This window comes from Pieris rapae, chromosome 12, assembly GCF_905147795.1.
Source record: "Pieris rapae chromosome 12, ilPieRapa1.1, whole genome shotgun sequence".
Taxonomy (NCBI): domain Eukaryota; kingdom Metazoa; phylum Arthropoda; class Insecta; order Lepidoptera; family Pieridae; genus Pieris; species Pieris rapae.
Genome location: NC_059520.1, coordinates 5,399,797 through 5,416,080, shown reverse-complemented (window position 1 = coordinate 5,416,080; position 16,284 = coordinate 5,399,797). Strand labels below are relative to the sequence as shown.

General features: G+C 31.2%; 2 protein-coding genes across 2 annotated transcripts in view; one reads left to right on the top strand and one right to left on the bottom strand.

Moving 5' to 3' along the window:
- Window positions 1–237: 237 nt before the first annotated feature.
- On the bottom strand, window positions 238–2,558 carry LOC110991276 (ZZ-type zinc finger-containing protein 3). Its single transcript, XM_022256593.2, has 2 exons — window positions 2,348–2,558; window positions 238–2,167 (listed from the first exon to the last, which is right to left on the bottom strand). The coding sequence occupies exon 2, from the start codon at window positions 2,156–2,158 to the stop codon at window positions 1,190–1,192; it is 969 nt and encodes a 322-aa protein (XP_022112285.2). The 5' UTR covers window positions 2,159–2,167; window positions 2,348–2,558; the 3' UTR covers window positions 238–1,189.
- A 4,931-nt stretch (window positions 2,559–7,489) lies between these two features.
- LOC111004382 (GTPase-activating Rap/Ran-GAP domain-like protein 3) overlaps window positions 7,490–16,284 on the top strand; it is a 46,095-nt gene continuing 37,300 nt past the window's right edge. The window contains exon 1 of the mRNA XM_022275394.2: window positions 7,490–7,722. Within this exon, the coding sequence (XP_022131086.1) occupies window positions 7,559–7,722 (164 nt within the window). The 5' untranslated portion in view covers window positions 7,490–7,558. The remainder of the gene's footprint in view (window positions 7,723–16,284) is intronic.

Below are 16,284 nucleotides of genomic sequence, written 5' to 3'. Positions count from 1 at the left end.
TTAATATCCATTGTTCCCTTATCTCTGCTAGAGAATAGAAACATCAGCTATCTCAGTTAATTTCATTACAAGACCCTGAACTGCGAAGAACAGAATCAGTGACGCGAAGCTACTGGGAATAACACGTACCTACTCGCTGCCAATCCAATCTTCGTAAATAGCGACATTTACGGTCATCGATTTACATCTGCCTGGATTTGATTAGAAACATTTTTATACAGATATCAAACAGGCATCTTAAGTACTCTTATTCATTTATTCTTATTGATTAAGTGCATCAGCAACATCCTTTCGATAAAAAATCTTTGTTTATAAAAGGTTGACTGGAATGCATTATTCATACACTACTTAAAAACGATATAATACAGAAATTATAAATATTGTGCACTTATATATACATATTTCAATTCTATTATCAAACTGTACCTACCACTTACAATTCATTACAGCAGGATACTTATTAGTCTTTTTGGGCGTCATAGCTAAAAATATCCAGGGAAATGCGTTACATAAGCACCTTATGAATGAATAATTTAATTGGCATAATTAATATTTTTAACTATTTCTCTGCACTTTATTGATTGTATAAATATTTTGTACATATCACAAATTCATATAAACTATAAAGATAGTATAAGAACCCAGAAACCAAATATGTCAATCAAGGCAAATTCGCGGAATAAAAGTTGTAAATAATTAATCAATATGCAAGCCATTGGGAAAGTAATACAATAAAAACCTAGATACACTACAATGCATCTATCAATATGGAGTGGGCAGATAGGCCTTATATGTAGATTTATAGTTTAGATCGTCCCGTGCTCAGTGTTCCAAATCAGTGGATCATCATCACTCTCGCCGGATGCCCCACTGGCACGGCATTATTTTACATATTCATAATATTAAAACATTGATTAAATTTGTACACTATTTAATAAATTTATAAAGTGAAATAGTGAGTGTTAAAATGATAATCTTAAGTGTTGTAAATCTCTATTTTTGAAACTGTTACTTGGACTTGGAATAAGTATGTCACAATTATACAGACTGTTATACACAATGTTTATAGCATAATTTATGAAAAAAATGACTATATTTGTACAATGTAAATTTAAAGCATAAATTTTGCTTATCTATATGTACTTTTAAATAAAGAATGAAGATTATGAATGGACATCAATTATAAGATTCAAATGGGCTGTCTGACAGGGGTCAACTTTTCAGTAGGCATTATTTTCACTAAGCAGTCAGTACAATAATCTGTCCCAGCATTATCTGTCCACCGTGCTCCTAGAAAGTTTGTTTTTAGACACCCAACACACATTGTTTTCACCTGGTACACTGGTGAAGTCTCATCTAACAACCTCTGAGCTTTAGCAGCTCTCAACAGGTCGAGCATAAATTTGTTTCCATTTCTTGCTTCCGAGGTCAATGATTCCTGGTCTTCAGTATCTTCATTAGGATCTTCCATCTTCACAGGTACATGGAGTTTTGGAAAGAATGTAGATTTTTTGTAAAACATACTTTTACTTTTGTCTTTCATAAATTTATTTTGTTTTGGAACTCTCCCAGGTATTGGTAAACCAGCTTTTGCAAGTTTATTAAAGTATTTCTGTATACGGCTCATAACTTGAGTTGTTGTTCTTGTCCCAAGTGCAGCAGCAATTTTTTTATAACGCCGTGCTTCTATAGGCTCTTCTGGGTATATCTCCAGTAGCTCTTCCAGTCTTTTTTGTTCCTCAAATGACCACAGTTGATTAAAGGTTTCTGGCTTACTGTCAGTAAAGGTACGCCCCCGAACTTTCATTGCAGATTCTATTTCTTTATTAATTTTTTTATTGCTTTCTGATTCAAGAGACACATCTATTCCATATTTTTCCCATTCAATGTGAGGTATATCAGGTATTGATTGACGAGAAGGAAAATTTACAGAACCTGTCTTTAAGTTTTCTATGAATGATAGGGGATCCTCCAAAACTTTGTTTTTTGACTCATTAAGAAGTTCAATATCTTGAAGAGCTTGTACTTTTAGTGCTTCTAATTTAACAATGTACTTTAAAAGCTCATTATAATCCTTGTTACTTCGTAAAACTAAGTGGTCTGTTTCAAAGGAAAATTCACGATCTTCTTCAGAAATAACATCCTCTTGATGTTCCATGTTAGATGCCTGAAAAAAATGGTTTATTAAGAATCATTGCAAACTTCTCTTGAGCAACCAAGTAAAATGAATACATAATATTTACAGAAAAGTAAGCAATGTCAGGTGTAAAATTAACAGGAAGTCCAAAAAGACTTAGTGTGAAATTAAGAAATAAATTAAATAGCGTTCACCAAAGAAAATACACACCTGAAAGTCGAAGCTCTTCTCTAGAAGGTTGCAAAAATCGGTAAGTAACAAAATACATAAAAATTTAACATAGCTTTGGTTTAAATTATTTTATTTTAAAGATTTTTAATTACTATAAGATATTCAATGTTTTAATTTTAAAAGTATTATTATTAAGTGAAAGAACAATGCAGAAGCAATGATAATAACAACAATAAACAATTCTTTAATTTTGATAGTTGACACTTGACACCGGTCGCCGACTGCCGACAGTTTAAGCCACTGTATTATCGATAATTTTTTCGTTCAGTACTCGTACCACCTAGTGGTAAAATTGGCAACTTTTCGTAAATTCAGTGAATATTAATATTTACGCCATCTATCAAAATAATTTGTTATAAGCTGAAAATGATTTTTATCTGCGCTATCTCGCGATACAATATGTAACTAACTGCAAAGCTGGTTACATTAGCGCCATCTAGCAAAACAACGAATCTATCTCGAACGTTACGCAGATTTGTTCCATCTAGCGCAATTTTTCACAACGATGATGAAATTTCCTTTTATACTTGCGCATCTAGCGAATAATTATCTTAATATATAATATATTTCTTGTGTGCGTGTGTATGTGACTGAACTCCTCCTAAACGACTGGACCGATTTAGACGAAATTTTTTGTGTGTGTTCAAGGGAATGGTTTAGATTCACAATTTTGTCGGGAAAAGGAAAATCGGGGAGTTAAAAAGATCATTGCAGAGTTTTTACACAATTCTTTGACCTATAACAGTTATCACTTTTTTTTATAGGATATAATTACATAATAATAAACCGGGATATTTTCTTTATTAAAAACATATTACCCTACGTCCTTATTTAGTCCACCTCTTAAAAACCATTTTCATGACAGATTATGAAAGAAGTGAAGAGAGAAACCTTAGATCAAACAATATACATATTTTTAAACTAAAAAAGACCAGTGTATAGAATTTCATTTTATACACTGGTCTTTAAAGGCGCACAACTTTTAAAGGTGTGTTATTCCCGGTTTATGTATATTTATTGATACATAATGTATCAGTAATACGTATTAAAATACTGTGAAAACTCCATGTAATGTTACCCTACAACGCCTTACTGTCTAAAGCGTAGGTTGGTCTAGGGTGTCTCCATACAATTATTATACACATTGCCTCCACTCTTAATGAAAACAAAAATTGAGTAATGAAGTACTTACTGCGCAGCTGTGTACTTTTTTGTTCTAGCCAGCAATAAGCTCGACTGTCGACGAACTTTCTAAGTTTTTTTTTTTATATTAGTCATCGTCTACACCAAAGTAGACCATGACTAATTACAACGGCTTCACTAAGACAAAGAAATTTTGGATTTAGTGAGATACTCTGAGGATCAAGAACGGAAGAAGAAAGGATATGTAGAAGATGAGACGGATGATCCTGAGTCTCCACCGCGCATTAAAGAAGCTCTAGTAACCAGCAGCTACATTATGAGACACATACTTCCTTTATCATCAAGTTATCCTGAATATCGCAGGACCTTAATTAAATAAGTAAATAATATAACGAAATTACTGGTGTAGCAAAAGGAGTCCGATAAAAATAACAGACTATAAGCAATAACATTGAAATAAGATTATTTTTTTATGTACTTAACAACTAACACGAGTCTGCAATAAATGTTTTTTTTTTATTCAGATTTCTGTCTCCATTTAACGATAACTCATAATAACTATAACGTAAAAATAGACAATCCCTTTAGCGTCGTTATATAGACATTTCACGTATTCATTATTCGCATGTTTAATAATTCATTATTACCTATCTTATTTTTCTTAATACTCTCTTTGTTTTTCAATTTGAATAACAACCCACATAATATATGTATTATTCATGATAGTAGTAGGTACACTTGCTTATAGAGAAAATTCAATCAGTTCCATTCCAGGCCAATAAATATTGATAAGCAATACTATTCCAATTCAAACCCTTCTTAGACCGCTACACATAACATGGTAGCTTTGACAAAGCATAATAATTCTAAAATTGAAATACTGAAGCTGTACAATCTATGTATACGGTCAAATCGAAAAGTACCATCCTCAAGTGAAAAATATTTGCTACAGAGTACGCAAAACGTCGGAACGGGTAAAGTTTTATAATTAAACATTTAAAAGTATTTTCTAATGCTATGTGAGAACTAGACAAAGGATAATACTATAAGTAACAGCACAGCACATCAAAATCTATCTGGTTTAGAATTTAAATATATTTTTTAAATAACTAATGCATTTCAAATAATGCGAGAGAATACCAAATTTTACTTAAACTTAAAACCCCCTTTAATGACGCATTTGCCTACTTTCTCAGGTCACATCTATATACAAACCAAAAGTATAACTAATAAAAAACGGACCATCAGGAGAATAAGTATTATATAATTTTTTGATAATTTTTATTAGCCTTATCCGTTTTCTTTATAATGGTCGCTGTGTGAAACAGCAACTAATAAGCCATTAAGTGTATTTAAAAATATCTTATACGTTGAAGAATGTTATTAAAAGCGTTGACTCCAAACCTACTGTACTTTTTAATTTATGACATGACCATTTAGCTCATACTTATCCACTCGCAAGTAGTCAAGACTTACAAAAAGCTCACGTGAAACATTTTAAATTTCATAAACAATTAAACAATCTAATAACGGCGATACTTATGTGTAATATTACTAAGAGCAAGATCAGGCGGATCTCACGATCCTGGCAAATGATTTTACAGCCTTATCATTCCCAAGAGGATAAAAATACCGGAGTCGTACGCAGACTGCGGAGTTTTCTTAGAAATTTTCCTTTTTATTTCTTTTATTTGTTCGAAATGGAGATGCTAAAAGCAATAAATTACAATAGATGGTATTCTTGACTTACAAAGTAGGCAAGATACTGTTATCTTATTGAAGAAGTTTCAGGCAAAAAAATTTAGTGAAGAAAATTATCGAGGGTTACTTAATGTTTTGGTTATTGTTAAACATTCTATATATAAAGCGTTTAGGTTTAGCTCGTAATAGAATTAAAGTTTTTCGATGACACTTCGTCAGTGTAACACCATTTAATCTACAGGATCCATTTTAATTAAAAAAAAAACTATTAAACTTTTTCCCTGTATGATAAGTATTTCAATTGTATGATAAGTAGGGCAGGGCGTACAAGTAGACAGAAGAAGAAAATGAAAAAAAATTAAGACCGCTTTTCCATGAATCAGTTTCGAATTAAATTCGTAATAAATTATAACAATACTTATTTGTAATTGTTATTATTATATAGAAACGTTATTTAAACATTCAGAAAAAAGTTATTGTAACTATAATTTCAAATGTTACACATATATTACAACATAGCATTTATATTACATATACTATTATTTTATTACATCTTTAGACAAGTTAAAACTTAAATTGTTTTAACTACATTTAAAGTTATTTAAAAACACATTTTCAAATATGAACCAATTTTCGTTTAAGCTAACTAGAATGGTAAAAGAAAATTATATGGTTTTAATGTGGGACCGGCACTCAATAATAGAATTCTAGGACTTGCTGGCTAAAAGCCTCTTTGAAATTACGACGCAGTGTAATTAATCCTTGAATAAATCTAGGTCAAACCTAACTTACAAAGGTCATAATAGCTTTACATTCACTTCAGAGGTTTGGCATCGGATGCGTTAATAAAGCGTTCGTTGACGTGACCTAGGTCTTAGATGTCGTGACAAAATTTCTACGTAATTAACGTTGTAAAATTATTATATCTATAACATAAACAATACAAAAAAAAATATGTATGTTATCAGTACATTATACATCTGCAGATTGATAAAAATCGAACCGAAGGTTGTTAATTAATTTTATATACAAGCACATCATTATCCTTTTATGTTCTAGAAATTTTAAAATAAAAATATAAAATACGTAACTGTATACAAAATTAAGCATTGTATATATTTTTATATATTTGTATTTTCAAATCTCCATTACAAAAAAACTTTAATGTATCTACTGTGTACTTGGATCTATATATGATGCCTATCAATAATGTGTTTTGAATATCAACCTGCTATTCAAATCACAACCTATTAAACTTATTGTACAATGTAGCAATACTGTACCCAGATATTGACAAATCGCGACTAAGAAGAAGTCACGTTTTTCATTAAATTATGAAAAGGGAGAAAAGTGAAGTGGTAAGTCTGGTCTGTGCTACTTTTTAGGTAGTTTCCTTGTTCAATAGTTTTTTAATTGAACAAATTGTGATACTTCGACTGAAGCGCAAAATGGTATATAAAAGTAAATTTAAATAAATAAAATTTGTATCACACAAAGTAACAACGTTTAATATCTCGTGAGTATAGTTTTGACCAATCTGATAATCGGCATTTCTATATCTTATGAAAAATATCATATAAAGAAATCGAATTTTTTTTCTCACAAGAGTTTTATATTAATTTAAAAAAGATAAGTTAAAAACAATATTGTGTTATTAATCTTACCTTATTAATCTAAATTTGGAAAAGTGAGTAGGATGTGTATGGGTATTTTGCATCGACTTGTTAATCAAGCATGGCTTACATAACAAGTCGTCGTCTATAAAGGAAATAGTGCAGTATTTGCAATCGGTGTAAAGCAGAAAAAGCTGTTATCAGTGCTATCAATTCTAGCACGCAAATCGTCCATCAAAACTTGAAAGTTGGACACAATGGGGCCATATGCGGCAGGGGCAAAGGGTGTAAGGTTAACAGGCCTACCCTTACCCTATACAAGCGTTCAAGCGGTTTTCAGTCTTGTGGTAGCACCCGGGAGTGCCGCATCGGTCGACTGCGATTTGTCTCGCCGCGGGAAAACTTAATTTTCTTGAAAAATTCAAAATCACTCATACGATTTTCATATAAGTGTAACAAGTATTGCTTTACGCTCATTGTCAGTGTATTATTTAATTCCTAAAAAATAAGTTCTGATCTATGCGTTTAAAGAGGAATTAAAAATAATTGTTTTGTACGCACTATTTAGCTTTAGACGTAAATAGAGAAGTGAAATAAGAAAGTTTTTAATTTATTTGACCCAATAAAATTTAAATTTAAGAATTGTGCTGAAAATTTTGGACATATAATTGAGTTAGTTCTGTGAATAATTATTTCATGCAAGACGCGTAAAAAGCGTTATAGTGTAAGCCGCATGGTTTGCGATGGTCGCGCAATGCTGTGCCTCGAGTCCCTGGTGACAAGATGGCGTGAACGTGGTGAACGGGGTGAGAGGCGAACCCGGTCGCGAAGTCTATGCTCTTCAGCAGCCGATGGCAGCCTCCTGCAACTACTGCATAGACGAGCCAGTAGTGCTATGTAAGTCCAAATTAATTGCGAATGTTATGGCAATTACCTCAAATAAGTGTACTTATGAAGATTTTTTCTTTAAAAAAAACTGACATAGATGCCAGTCACATATGGACTTCTTTCTTAATTATACGTTCCTTCTATAGCGTTTTAAGCCATTTATTAGACTACCATTCCACTAATAATTATATGTATTTGTTAATAGTGTTCTGTGAATTGGAATACATGACGGTATGAAAGTAAAACTTCATAAGAAGTCAAACTTTCAAAATAATATACACTAGACAACAAAAAAGCTTTAGATACTAAAACCATTCTAACAATATATTTAAATGACGTATTTAAAACTCTCCGCAAGCTGTTCCGCAGGACATTAAATAAAAAGAAATGGCGAAATGCACTTCTGAATAATTTAAATCAGAAGTACCTTGAAAAGTATCGCGTGGAAGAATGCCAAAGCGTTACCTGCTCGTTTGAAAGAAATTTTTTAACAAATTCTAGCAGATTGAATATTATCCTTGTTATGAAATGTGAAATTCCTAAAAGATTTTAATTTTCATCAAAAGCATAATATTGTTTCTCGATTTTATTTATTCTATAAAATATAAATCTATCCTCATAGAATAAATTATATATAATATATAACTGAGTCTATTTTTATAATACCTCGAAATCGAAACGTAAATAACGTATTCTAAATAAATGATTTCTATTTGTACAACAGATGTCATGCACCATCAAATGAAGTTTGCAATTTTAATACCATACCATTTAGGTAAAGCAACATTGATATCATTACATAAACTCATTAAAACATTTAAGACAGTGTGAACATTAAAAATTATCATATCATTAACGAACTGAAGGAGCTTGACCAAAACATTATACAAATATCGCACTAGAATTCCAATTAGAGTCAAAGCTCTTTGATCAAGTGAAGTGAGATTCGCTAATTAGCATTATTGAGTTCCGGCCACGTCCATACATCATGCTCGTGTTTAGTCGGACGCTTCCATAAAACAATGTGACTTATGAGCTGATTTATGGACATAGTTAATATTCAAAGCGCATTCTTTTATTAAATTAACACAATGAATATGAAATACGATAGCAGTGAACCCTCATTAGTGCATTGTTCTCATTCAATGATTTTACTTATAAACCAAGTGTTTTAATTTGTTTGATAATAATTACGCGTTACCTATAGGCAAAATATGTATGGAAATGCTGTTATTGTTTATTAGAACAAGCTTCTATGCGTCTCACATTCAACATTAGCGTTCATGTCTAAGAATGCATGCACGAAATGAACAAAGTAATACTAAGTAGTGGTACAAGTTCGAAGCACATTTCCTTTTACATTATATGTTTTTGGCACCGGAAGACGTCTATCTCAGAAGTCTAGTGAAATTCAAATGACCTAATTTTATCTCCCAAAGTAGGCCACAACATTGTATAGTAAGTTGTATATATAACTTTTGTTTTCCCGCTACGAAAGAAAACAACTGTTTATGATCATCCGTGAACGCCACTTTGTCATAATAAAGAAAGATTTGACGAAAAGATACACACACAACTGCCCTTTTGGAAATAATAATGGTGTATTTTGCAATGAAATTAAATTTTTACACCTTATATATGACTAAAGTGTTTGTTTCTGAGGTTACTATGCAACAAAACATAATGAATTTTACAGCCGACGTTAAATGACAGCTTTTGTTAACAATAGTCTTAAGATAAGTTAGTTTGATGTACAAGCATTACTTATAACTGATTGTTATTCGTTTTATTTATACAGCTACATGTGCCCAGGAACTAAGTAATATTACCTAAATCGTATACATATGTACCTATAATGTTAAATATAAGTAATCCAGAGACGCATAATAGCAGATTTCATCGGCTTCTTTGAACATTTAATCTATAGACAATTAGATGGTCCTTCTGTACCTGACACTATATATCCTCTTCTTTGGGTCTAAGATATCCCGGTTTCCTAACGAAATTTACCTTCTCGGAACTAGCAAATTCATTGCGCATAGAGAAATAAAATCCGTTGGTGCACAACGGGGATGTGAACGTATGACTTCAAGGTTGAGGAGGTGAACGCTTACTTACTACGCGAACTTATGTTATACATACTTTGTATTGATTATAGTATCTATAAAACAGTAATCGAAGCCTAAAGCGATGTCAACTCCATAACTCCTAACATATCAAAATTCAATTAAACTGTCATAACTTCGAATTTTTTGAGTGATAGAGGCAAAATTAAGTTTAGGTTTGGCACTAGTAATTAGTTTTAAACTCTACAAACTTAAAACGTTATTACATTTAACAAATACTGCTTATTAGTGGCTATGAGGTTTAGGGTCATTGGCTTAATGCTTATTCTTCATAAAACACTGTCACCCATTTAGACACTTAGCATAGTATATTTTTGAATTTTAGTTTACTGTATTGTCTTCTATGAAATTCTGTAACAATGACAACCTATGTATGTATGTGCTTCTAAATATATTCTAACCAGGATCGGAGGCTAGTGACTTACATCCATGCTTCTCAAGTCCTTAGGCACCTAACTGAGGTATGTCATAGCGGTACAGTTTATATGTGGACTTGTAAAAGGGCAAATAAATAAATATAATCATAAGTAATCTATGAATTTGTCTATAAATTATTGGTAATTTATCTTGAAAAAATTTTAGGTTTCCTGGTTTGAATATCTATTCTTATCTTTTTTTAGGCAATTTAACCACAATAATTTTATTGGATAATTAATTTAACATATTTGAAATATTAAATTTAAACCTAACTTTATTGTATTACGTCTCAATTATTCAAATATAATTAAGGAATTATTCAAGTTTCTTAAGAATTAATATCGTTGTAATTTTGATTTGATTGCCAGCAAAGTTTTACTTCTGCAAACTTATAGCTTAAAATTTAAATTTGTTTAGATTTCATTTATCTAAAAAAATACTAATAGTACTGTTAATATTTTTCACTTTTTTAAATGAATTAAAAATGAAAGGAATTCCTCATTGATTTGAATTCATGTATGTAATAGATATTGCAAGATTAAATTGAATTAAGCAGTATACTAGTCTAGGTATAAAACTAATCAAGGGATTTCTTTCTACTTATAGGTACTTACAACGATTTGGTATTATCACTCTTTCTCTCGTGCCTGCGTATTTACGCCTAATTTGCTCAGATACTCGAAAAAGGTCTTTTTAGAACATTTTAAAGTTCTACACCTGTTTATAACTAATATTGTTCTATACGTCTTTCATTAATACTTTTATAAAAAATAAAAATAAAAAATACCCGTCCACTCCCTCACGTTGCGAAGCCATGATTTCTTCCATCGACCAACACGCCGTTTACCCTGGATTTTACCTATTATAATTAGTTGAAGGAGGTATAATATATGATCAAGAACGGCAATTACACGCTAATCACCGTCAGTCCCTATATTTTTTATCTACCCTCAACATATTACGAACATTCTAGTATATTGTATCGTATCGTATATATTTACAAAGTACATTGAAACATTAAGAACAAACCCATTTTATGCGATAGTAAAACAATAATTGTAAATAGCAGTATACAAGTAACATAGAGTCGATTTGACGCGGCGTGTATGACCTCGTTGCTGTTGACGTATTTGTGGTAACTGATACACCACAAGCATATTCATATGCAAAACATTATAGCTTCGACCACGACAACTCTGGAAAGTCTAGGGATAATAGAGTTGCCTCCGGTTACGAGTATTACACGTCCAAATCATTTGACGTGAATTGACGAGGTACATTTTTACGTAAGTTGTTAAGTTTCGTAGGCATTGAGTTAATAGTGAATTGTTACTACTCGTATATTATCTCTCTTTCCGATGACATTGTTGTAATGCAAACATAAAATAAAATACATTAGCTTTAAGTCTTTCTTGATTCTTCTTCGTTTTCTAATTACTTACATATATAGCCGAAGTCGTGCAGCAGAAGCAAACTGTGCCTGGCTTATGTTTCAGGGTGTTTTATCCAATAACTTTTACGACTTGCATATATATATATATACTTTGAATAAATAAACTTGTCGTATTTGAACATGCTTGTTAAAATACGACATGTTTACACAATCCAGTTGTTCAATATCCCTTTGCTCTCATGAAAACCGGAATATTTTGGAAAATGGAAATAACATTTTAAAACTTTGTAGGGTGAACGAATTTTCGTTGTCACGATATATTTAAAGCAGGAGGTTTAAACACATTTCGTACTGAAGATGTAAAAACAATTGAGTGTGTATTCAAACACAAAGTTCTACTGAATTATGCGGAATTTTGACGCTGTTTGAACTAACTGCAATTATGTCTGCTTTTCTATTATAAGTCTAATATGTAAATGAAATTAAAAGAAATATGTATGCGATGTATAGTTTTAAATGCGGACATAGTATGTAACATGCAAAGTGACAAGCTGTTAATTAGAGATCGGTCAACCTTTTCAACACAAAAATTGAATTAAGGAACTAGTATATTAAATAATAAAAACTTATTTTATGAAAGTATATTTTTTTAGATTAGGTTGGATTATATATTTATTGTTTCATTTATATTATGAAGGCACTTCAATATTGTATAAATAGCGCTACTAATTTATGTACCTCGTATTTAAAAAGATAACAGTTTATTGCAAAAATGTATACTATATGTTTCTATGTAGTCAGTTAATTTGTTGTTTTCCCTCAGCTAATGTAAGACACTGTAAAACCTCTATAAATCAGTCCTTTGTTAGGCCTCTAGGCGGAATGCCACTACACGACGACGCTGCAAGTCATGTCGCTTTTTTACTAAGTACTAAAGTCAAATAAAAAGGATAATCGTGTCCCTATTTCCACATACTAATACGTCGTACGTACTATTACATAATAAAATATATAAACATCACAACATAAACCATATGAAGTAGATATTCTATAGTCCCCATTTTGTTTAAATATATGTATATATAAACATATAGGTGTTTTTTATTGAATTATAAAGATTCGTAAACCGCTCCGTGTAAGGATTTTTATAGAAACATTTCGGTTTTGCGATCTGCCGTTGCTTAATTAATTCACATGTTTTCATCAATCTTAATCAACATGAATTAATTAGTGATACATATCGCCTACAAATTCTGAGGTGGTAAAACAATATTCAGTCACGCACAAAGCAAAGTTGGTAAAACAAAAGAAAACAGGCTTCAGTTTATCAACTGTTAAGAAAGGTTGAATTATGTAATAGTTCGCTTAGCTTACTATTACGAGCTTGTTGTATACATTATATTGGCTTTTGTGTAGGTTCAAACAAACGAATATTATTAATAAGAACCCTTTTACAATAATCTAATTATATTTATTATAGTCGGGCAAAATTATAAAAATATGATTTGAGTCTATTTCTGAGGCATCTGTTATCAGTATATGTAGAGACTGTTTAAGTCGCTAAATGAACTTATGAAGGAAACTGTGATATAATATATTAGGATTCTACTCGTTAATTTAGTTTCACTGAAAATTTTGGGCAGAATATGTAAAGATATTACAGTTATTAAGGAATGTAAAAATCTAATTTTAAACATTTACTTAAATTAAACAAAACCGTTTTTTTACTGTTCGGACGTTATATAAATTACCATTAAACATTTAATTTGTCAATAACAAAACAAATACACAGATCTTTTAAGTAAAGAGTTATCAAGTAATGCTCTATAACACACTAGCTGTGTAACTCACCCTGTTACTATGTGTGAAGCACATAAAAAATACTTATAAAACTAATGACCAACATTTTTAAAATTCCCTCAATATAAACCAAAAGGAGCTTGTAATTTGTAGCACTACAGTTCTAAGTTTTGAAACAACAGGAAAACTGGAAGTTGCAAAACCCTGAACTATAGTAGTAGGTTAATGAAGAATATTCCATTAAATAGTGCAATAATCACCACAAAGCTCGGCATTGCACTTTAAATATAATGCATTTTCTTGCTTTTTAAACCCAAGATTTAGCAGCACTTAGAGTATGTACCCTAATTTAGTTACAAAGAAATTATTTTATGATATTTTTCATACCAACATAAATGTGGTAATATTTAATATGTATTACACATATTAAAGGTTAGGCGCCAGAGAAATTAGTTGAATTTATTAGGTCAACTTAAAAGTCTTAGTGTAACATAAACGGTCTAAATATGTAATTAGGACTATTGTCCTAATTACTTATCAGACCTGTTATTTAATTGAATAGTAGTCATTGAATTATTAATACATATATGATTTTAATACATATTATACATATGAAAATGTAGTGTGAAATCCTGTTTTTGAAATTTAAATGAATTCCTTCCTGTCCTTTATTAATGTTACAGATGCGTTTCATAGTTGAATAACAAAATATAGCAATAATAGTGTAACAGGCCTTTTAACCTAGTCACTTCGCACCCAAATCCAATATAGGTCACCACAGATATGAAACGATTTTACCGCTGAATTTGGACTTAAGTGGGTTATTTGACTGAAGTGGGTTAAGGAAATCTAATAACTATTGAAATATTTCTATTCTCCTTCAAACTCCACAAGAAGATTCACATAATAATTCAGCCTAAACCCCAAAATTGTTTTTAAACGCGGAATATTCAGTAATGACCTTATAAAGATTTAATGACACACAGTTTTGATCGTTACATTAGGTAAATCTTTATAAGATCAACGATCATCGACAGTTTATAACAGATTTCTAGAAATTTTCGAATTCCTTCCATACCTTAAAAGACTAAATCCATACCTTAGACTTTTAAGTCTAAGTCTAAGGTATGGATGGAATTCACAAAGAAGTAATCGTAATGTTCACATGCAGCATAATTTCAAAATTGGATGTAGAATGTTGCATAATGGTGTGATTCGGACAGGATTTGCGTATTTTGCGTATTTAAGTATCCATTGGAAAAATTTCTGACAGTCTTCTAGCTTTGTGAGCGTATCTTAGTTTCCTACTTTATATTGAGTGAGGCCGAAATTTAAAAAAAGGAATTATTATCTTGAGTAGTTATTTTTTCCAAAGCATGTGTTGGCCTAGTGGCTCCAGCTTGCGACTCTCATATCTGAGGTCGTAGGTTCGATATCCCGCTGTGCACCAATGGACTTTCTTTCTATGTGCACATTTAACGTTTGCTTGAACGGTGAAGGAAAACATCGTGAGGAAACCGACAAGTCTTAGACCCAAAAGGTCGACGACGTGTGTCAGGCACTGGAGGCTGATCACCTACTTGCCTATTAGATTTAAAAATTGATCATGAAACAGATTCAGAAATCTGAGGCCAAGACCTAAAGAGTTTGTAGAGTCACTGATTTATTATTTTTATTTTAGTTATTTTTTACAATAATTCTTAAGTGGTTTTTAATTTTTAAAAACCATAGATTAAAATTGCTTTTAATTTTGGCACTCTCTCGGCTCTTACATTATTACGTTGACTCTATTTACAATGATCGACTACCAAATGTATGTAACGCATTATAAATTGTTAGTTAGCATTATTATAATGAAATCTAAATAAAAAATAGCATGTTATTAATTTTAATATGAAGCTTTTAAAGTAATATTTAATAAGTCAGCATAAGTTGTTAAGCACTAAGTCCTCGAAATATCGTATTCAGCGCTCCGAGATATTCATTAGGTAAATTTAAACTAAGCTGATGTCAGGTATCACGCTTCCAATTCAATTTGCACTGCTCGCGAATAATTATATTTATCTTTAGTTTTATTTGCGAAGAACGAATTTGATTGCAGACTAACTGGAAGTGTAAACCAATTGTGTTCGTCTCACTATCACAATTATATACATCATAAAAATTGTGCTAGCGAAGAATAACCGAGTCATCTAGTTATATATAAAAACCAAATAAAAAGTCACTTAAATCACATTGAGCGAGTCCATAATTGAATTAGTAAATTGCTTTTTTGTAGACCGATGTGATACGCACCTACAATATATCCACAGAAATACTAAGAACTCAGTGATTTCTTGGTATTTTATAAGTATATACTTGAGACAAATTCAACATCCAAATCGATACTGACCTCTAGAAAAATCCCCTTTGTGTAATCGTTGATCGTTTAACGTGTATCATTATTGGTTGCACATAAAAGAAAGATAAAATATTGCGAGCTGATAAAATGTGTTGTGTGATCCACTCAAACCTTAAGAAAACAATGCGCTCACAAACACCTAAGTTACTTGGATACAAAACAAATCCGAGATTTAACATTTTAAACTTTTAAAGTGCAGTCTTTCTCTCCTCTCATGTATTTCCGTTTTATGAGAAGCTTATATTCAATGAGTATGTAGGTCACTGGAGAGCGTTTGTGTCATTTTTTGGGTGAACGCAATATTCGAATTCGTTCTTGTATTTGCGTTATATAGACCGCTTTGATCATCCTTCCGTTTTGAGTGTTTCTAAAAACGTTAATCTTTGTTAAATTTTGCATCATTCCGTCGATAAAACAATTTCTATTTTATACAC